This window comes from Anolis sagrei, chromosome 7, assembly GCF_037176765.1.
Source record: "Anolis sagrei isolate rAnoSag1 chromosome 7, rAnoSag1.mat, whole genome shotgun sequence".
Classification (NCBI taxonomy): Eukaryota; Metazoa; Chordata; class Lepidosauria; order Squamata; family Dactyloidae; genus Anolis; species Anolis sagrei.
In genome coordinates, this window is record NC_090027.1 from 6115431 (window position 1) to 6121430 (window position 6000).

At 44.0% G+C, this 6000-nt stretch overlaps 1 protein-coding gene across 1 annotated transcript in view; it reads left to right on the forward strand.

Annotated features, from left to right (window-relative positions):
- DOCK5 (dedicator of cytokinesis 5) overlaps window positions 1–5749 on the forward strand; it is a 204389-nt gene extending 198640 nt beyond the window's left edge. Inside the window, exon 52 of the mRNA XM_067470674.1 lies at window positions 1525–5749. Within this exon, the coding sequence (XP_067326775.1) occupies window positions 1525–1626 (102 nt within the window). The 3' untranslated portion in view covers window positions 1627–5749. The remainder of the gene's footprint in view (window positions 1–1524) is intronic.
- The last annotated feature ends 251 nt before the right edge of the window (window positions 5750–6000 follow it).

Below are 6000 nucleotides of genomic sequence, written 5' to 3' on the forward strand. Positions count from 1 at the left end.
AGAACTTTAGCAACACTTTAGAAGTAAAGGACCAGCACCGCCGAGTCTTCACCACCAGAACTTTAGTTTTTTAAGTACTTTAGAACAATGGATTGCACATGGGCAATCCATGGTTCTAAATGGTTCTAAAGTACTTACAAAACTAGAGAGCGCTGGTGCTTTGCTTCTAAAGTGTTTCTAAAGTTCTGGTGGTGAAAATTTCAGAACTCTAACAAACTTTCAAATTTTCATTATAAATAGCAGTTCCTAATTGGTTGTGTCATAAAAATAATCAACAATGAAAGAATAATGCAATTTTGAAAGTTTTGTTAGAGTTCTGAAATTTTCACCACCAGAACTTTAGAAACACTTTAGAAGCAAAGGACCAGCGCCCCCTAGTTTTCACCACTAGAACTTTAGTTTTTCAAGTACTTTAGAACCATGGATTGCACATGGGCAATCCATGGTTCCAAATGGTTCTAAAGTACTTACAAAACTAGGGAGCACTGGTGCTTTGCTTCTAAAGTGTTTCTAAAGTTCTGGTGGTGAAAATTTCAGAACTCTAACAAACTTTCAAATGTTCATTATAAATGGCAGTTCCTAATTGGTTGCGCCATAAAAATCACCAATAATGAAATAAGAATGAAATTTTGAAAATTTTGTTAGAGTTCTGAAATTTTCACCACCAGAACTTTAGAAACACTTTAGAAGCAAAGGACCAGCGCCCCCTAGTTTTCACCACCAGAAATTTAGTTTTTTAAGTACTTTAGAACCATGGATTGCACATGGGCAATCCATGGTTCTAAATGGTTCTAAAGTACTTACAAAACTAGGGAGCGCTGGTGGTTTGCTTCTAAAGTGTTACTAAATTTCTGGTAGGAGAAAATTTCAGAACTCTAACAAAATTTCATTATAAATGGCAGTTCCTAATTGGTTGTGTCATAAAAATCACCAATAAGGAAATTTTGGAAATTTTGTTAGAATTCTGAAATTTTCACCACCAGAACTTTAGAAACACTTTAGAAGGAAAGCACCAGCACCCCCCTAGTTTTGTAAGTACTTTAATCTGAGATTTGGCTAGGTCGTATGGTTCTAAAGTACTTAAAAAATTAGGGGGTGCTGGTGCTTTCCTTCTAAAGTGTTTCTAAAGTTCTGGTGGTGAAAATTTCAGAATTCTAACAAAATTTCCAAAATTTCATTATTGGCAATTTTTATGATACAACCAATTAGGAACTGCCATTTATAATGAAATTTTGAAAGTTTGTTAGAATTCTGAAATTTTCACCACCAGAACTTTAGAAACACTTTAGAAGCAAAGCACCAGCGCCCCCTAGTTTTGTAAGTACTTTAGAATCATACGACCTCGCCAAATCTCAGATTAAACAATGAATAACAGACATTGAGCGCCGATCGGACTTAGCCAGCGTCCCATCCTTTGTCACGACTGGATTTAATGTCAAGGGAAAACCTTGACCTTGACCTACTTGAAATGAGATGTAATTTTCCAGTCTGATTGTCCATCTCTCTGCGTTTGGCTTGTTGCAGGTTGCTCCACCTTTGCCCACCAGGCGGGAAGTCAAGCCTCCTCCTCCTCCTCCCAAAGCAAGGAAATCCAGTGTCGTTTCTTCAGATTCGGGGTTGCAATGACAACTTCACAATGACCAGCTCCTCCCCTTGGACCTCTTCTGTTGTCCTGTTTCCCACAGATATCTTCCTCCCTGGATTTCCTTATTATTTCCTGCTGCTGCACAGAAGAACAGTTTCGTCCAGATGTTCTCTTGGGCCGAGACCAAAACAAGCCATCTAAACTATTATTGGTGCTTCTGAACTTAAGTTTCCTGGTTGCAAGCCAAGACAACAGGTCCTTCTGGCCTTCTCCCAGAACTATAAATCTGCCTGGTCATCTGTCTGGAGTAAGACCAAGAGTTTCTCGTTCGACGCCCATTGGAACAACATCACTCAAGTTTTTCTACTTAGAGAAGTCTCTCAATAGTTAAAATTGGCCTTGCCCTTTAAACAGTGGTCTGCACCAGGTTGTGAAACATGGCCTTGACTTAACATGAATGGTTCATCCTTTTCCAACTGGGGAAAAGAAAAGAAGAGTCTGGAAAATAGACAACACACAAATCCACAACACATAGAATCATAGAATATTAGAATTGGAAGGGTTGGTAGAGCCATCCAGTCCAACTCCCTACCAAGAAGCAGTAAAATCACATTCAAAGCACCCCTGACAGATGGCCATCCAGCCTCTGCTTAAAAGCCTCCAAAGAAGGAGCCTCCACCACACTCCAGGGCAGAGAGTTCCACTGCTGAACAGCTCTCACAGTCAGGAAGTGCTGGAGCCATGAAGTCCAACTTCCTACCAAGAAGCAGTAAAATCACATTCAAAGCACCCCTGACAGATGGCCATCCAGTCTCTGCTTAAAAGCCTCCAAAAAAGGAGCCTCCACCACACTCCGAGGCAGAGAGTTCCACTGCTGAACAGCTCTCACAGTCAGGAAGTGCTGGAGCCATCAAGTCCAACTCCCTACCAAGAAGCAGGGAAATCACATTCAAAGCACCCCTGACAGATGGCCATCCAGTCTCTGCTTAAAAGCCTCCAAAGAAGGAGCCTCTACCACACTCCGGGCAGAGAGTTCCACTGCTGAACAGCTCTCACAGTCAGGAAGTGCTGGAGCCATCCAGTCCAACTCCCTACCAAGAAGCAGGAAAATCACATTCAGAGCACCCCTGACAGATGGCCATCCAGCCTCTGCTTAAAAGCCTCCAAAAAAGGAACCTTTGCTACACTTCAGGGCAGGGAGTTCCACTGCTGAACAGCTCTCACAGTCAGGAAGTGGTATAGCCATCCAGTCCAACTCCCTACCAAGAAGCAGGGAAATCACATTCAAAGCACCCCTGACAGATGGCCATCCAGTCTCTGCTTAAAAGCCTCCAAAGAAGGAGCCTCTACCACACTCCGGGCAGAGAGTTCCACTGCTGAACAGCTCTCACAGTCAGGAAGTGCTGGAGCCATCCAGTCCAACTCCCTACCAAGAAGCAGGAAAATCACATTCAGAGCACCCCTGACAGATGGCCATCCAGCCTCTGCTTAAAAGCCTCCAAAAAAGGAACCTTTGCTACACTTCAGGGCAGGGAGTTCCACTGCTGAACAGCTCTCACAGTCAGGAAGTGGTATAGCCATCCAGTCCAACTCCCTACCAAGAAGCAGGAAAATCACATTCAGAGCACCCCTGACAGATGACCATCCAGCCTCTGCTTAAAAGCCTCCAAAGAAGGAGCCTCCACCACACTCCAGGGCAGAGAGTTCCACTGCTGAACAGCTCTCACAGCTAGGAGTGGAGCCATCCAGTCCAACTCCCTACCAAGAAGCAGTAAAATCACATTCAAAGCACCCCTGACAGATGGCCATCTGGCCTCTGCTTAAAAGCCTCCAAAGAAGGAGCCTCCACCACACTCCAGGAAGAGAGTTCCACTGCTGAACAGCTCTCACAGTCAGGAAGTGCTGGAGCCATCCAGTCCAACTCCCTACCAAGAAGCAGGGAAATCACATTCAAAGCACCCCTGATAGATGGCCATCCAGTCTTTGCTTAAAAGCCTCCAAAGAAGGAGCCTCCACCACACTCCAGGAAGAGAGTTCCACTGCTGAACAGCTCTCACAGTCAGGAAGTGGTAGAACCATCCAGTCCAACTCCCTACCAAGAAGCAGGAAAATCACATTCAAAGCTCCCCTGACAGATGGTCATCCAGTCTTTGCTTAAAGGCCTCCAAAGAAGGAACCTCCACCACACTCCAGGGCAGAGAGTTCCACTGCTGAACAGCTCTCACAGCTAGGAAGTGGTAGAGCCATCCAGTCCAACTCCCTGCGAAAAAGCAGCACCCCTGACAGATGGCCATCCAGTCTTTGCTTAAAAGCCTCCAAAGAAGGAGCCCTCCGCCACACTCTGAGGCAGAGCGTTCCACTGCTGAACAGCTCTCACAGTCAGGAAGTGGTGGAGCCATCCAGTCCAACTTCCTACCAAGAAGCAGGGAAATCACATTCAAAGCACCCCTGATAGATGGCCATCCAGCCTTTGGTTAAAAGCCTCCAAAGAAGAAGCCTATACAACACTCTGGTGCAGAGAGTTCCACTGCTGAACAGCTCTCACAGTCAGGAAGAGGTAGAACCATCCAGTCCAACTCCCTACCAAAAAGCAGGGAAATCACATTCAAAGCACCCCTGACAGATGGCCGTCCAGCCTCTGCTTAAAAGCCTCCAAAGAAGGAGCCTCCACCACACTCTGAGGCACAGAGTTCCACTGCTGAACAGCTCTCACAGTCACTTTGACAATTCCTATCACTTCTGGACTTAAAATGAAATCGTCCTCCATCTACACCAGCCAAACTCAGTCCTACCACTGCTTCCACTAGAAGAGGACCATGTTATGCCCACCTGAAGGATGATGTGGTCCATTATCTCAGACCAAAGAAATTGAGTTCCGGTTTAGCCTAGGGATTCAAATCTAGACTTATGTAGAATTAGAGACTTGGAGCCTTCAGCCTTGATAAACAAGTCCCTCTGTCTGTTTTGATTTCTCTCAATTTTTAAATACAGTAATCACAAGTTATTTTTCTCCTGATTTTTTTTTTAAAATTGAAAGAATGACTTTCCTCGTTTTTGGAGATTTTGAACCTCAAACTGGTAAACTCTGAGGCTGAGCCATGGTGGATGAACTACCATGGACTGAATGTTTTAGGTACAGAAGGGTTGCCTTATTATACGGAGTCAAAGCCGAAATGTATAATTTTTATATAATAATAACACTTTATTTATATTCCGCCCTATCTCCCCAAGGAAACTTTCAGTGCCATTTTGGATAGACAGGACAGAGACAGACAGAAACAACAGAAAGGAGGTACGTTGCGTCGACGTCCAGCTTTTTGGCTCCTTTGGAGGTTGTGCTCGAATCCAGCCACAGGAGGGTGCTGTTGCTCCATTCTCTATAACAAAAAGCCATCAAGATTTCCTCCTTCCTTTTTTGTCGCTGGGCATTTTCTGATCTTTTTCCTTTATGGTGTTGTAAAATACCTCCCCTGCTTGTTTTAGCGGTACCTTACAGCTCAAGCTGTTTTTGAACTGCTTAGGTCAGCAGTAAGCTGGGCTGACAGTCAGGAGCTCATGCCAACCCGGAGCTTTGAACTGACAACCTTTCATTTGGTATATCTTATCATTGCTGGAGATTTAGCAGCCCATCTTTCAGTCTTTATCTGCCTAACTTCTACAGGTCTTAAAAATGTTGCTTTTTGGAGTATAGCTTGAAAAGTTGTAGAGATTTCTGGCAGTTGTTGTCCAAAAGAAGTATTTATTTCAAGCTCTGCTTTTGTTTGCAACCATAACTACTGATCACAGCAAATCTTCATCAGAAGGTTTGGATTCAGGGATTACTCCTGGACAGACCTTGACGAGTCCAAGCAACTTTGCTAGTGAGAAACGTATTGTTTCGCTTTGCCAAGTCCTCAGAAGATGTCTGATACCTGTCGATGGAGAAAAGGACACTATCTCTGGAGTTGAATTAACTTACCTTGAAGGTCTCAAGAGTTTGGCAGCATTGTAACTGATGCCATCAATTCCTCATTTTGTTTTCTACTCAGACTTTGAATATAAACAGGATTGTGTACACCACAACCACTTTTCCCCATCTTGAAATCGTTGGTTTACATTGAGTTTTCTTTTATGTAATAATGGGTTGCCTTAAGACTGAACTAAAAGTATGATTTGCCTTCTGAATTCAGAGCCTAGATTTGTGCATGATGGTGCTTCTTGGCCTCCAAAACCAATATTCATAAACAAGACCTTTCATCGGATAAGTGTTTCTCAACCTGGGGGTCAGGACCCATGGGGGGGGGGGGGGTGTCGTAAGAGAATGTCAGAGGAGTTCCAAAAGACCATCAGAGAAGACAGTATTTTCTGTTGGTCATGGGGTTCTGTGTGGGAAGTTTGGCCCAATTCTATCTTTGGTGGAGTTCACAATGCTCTTT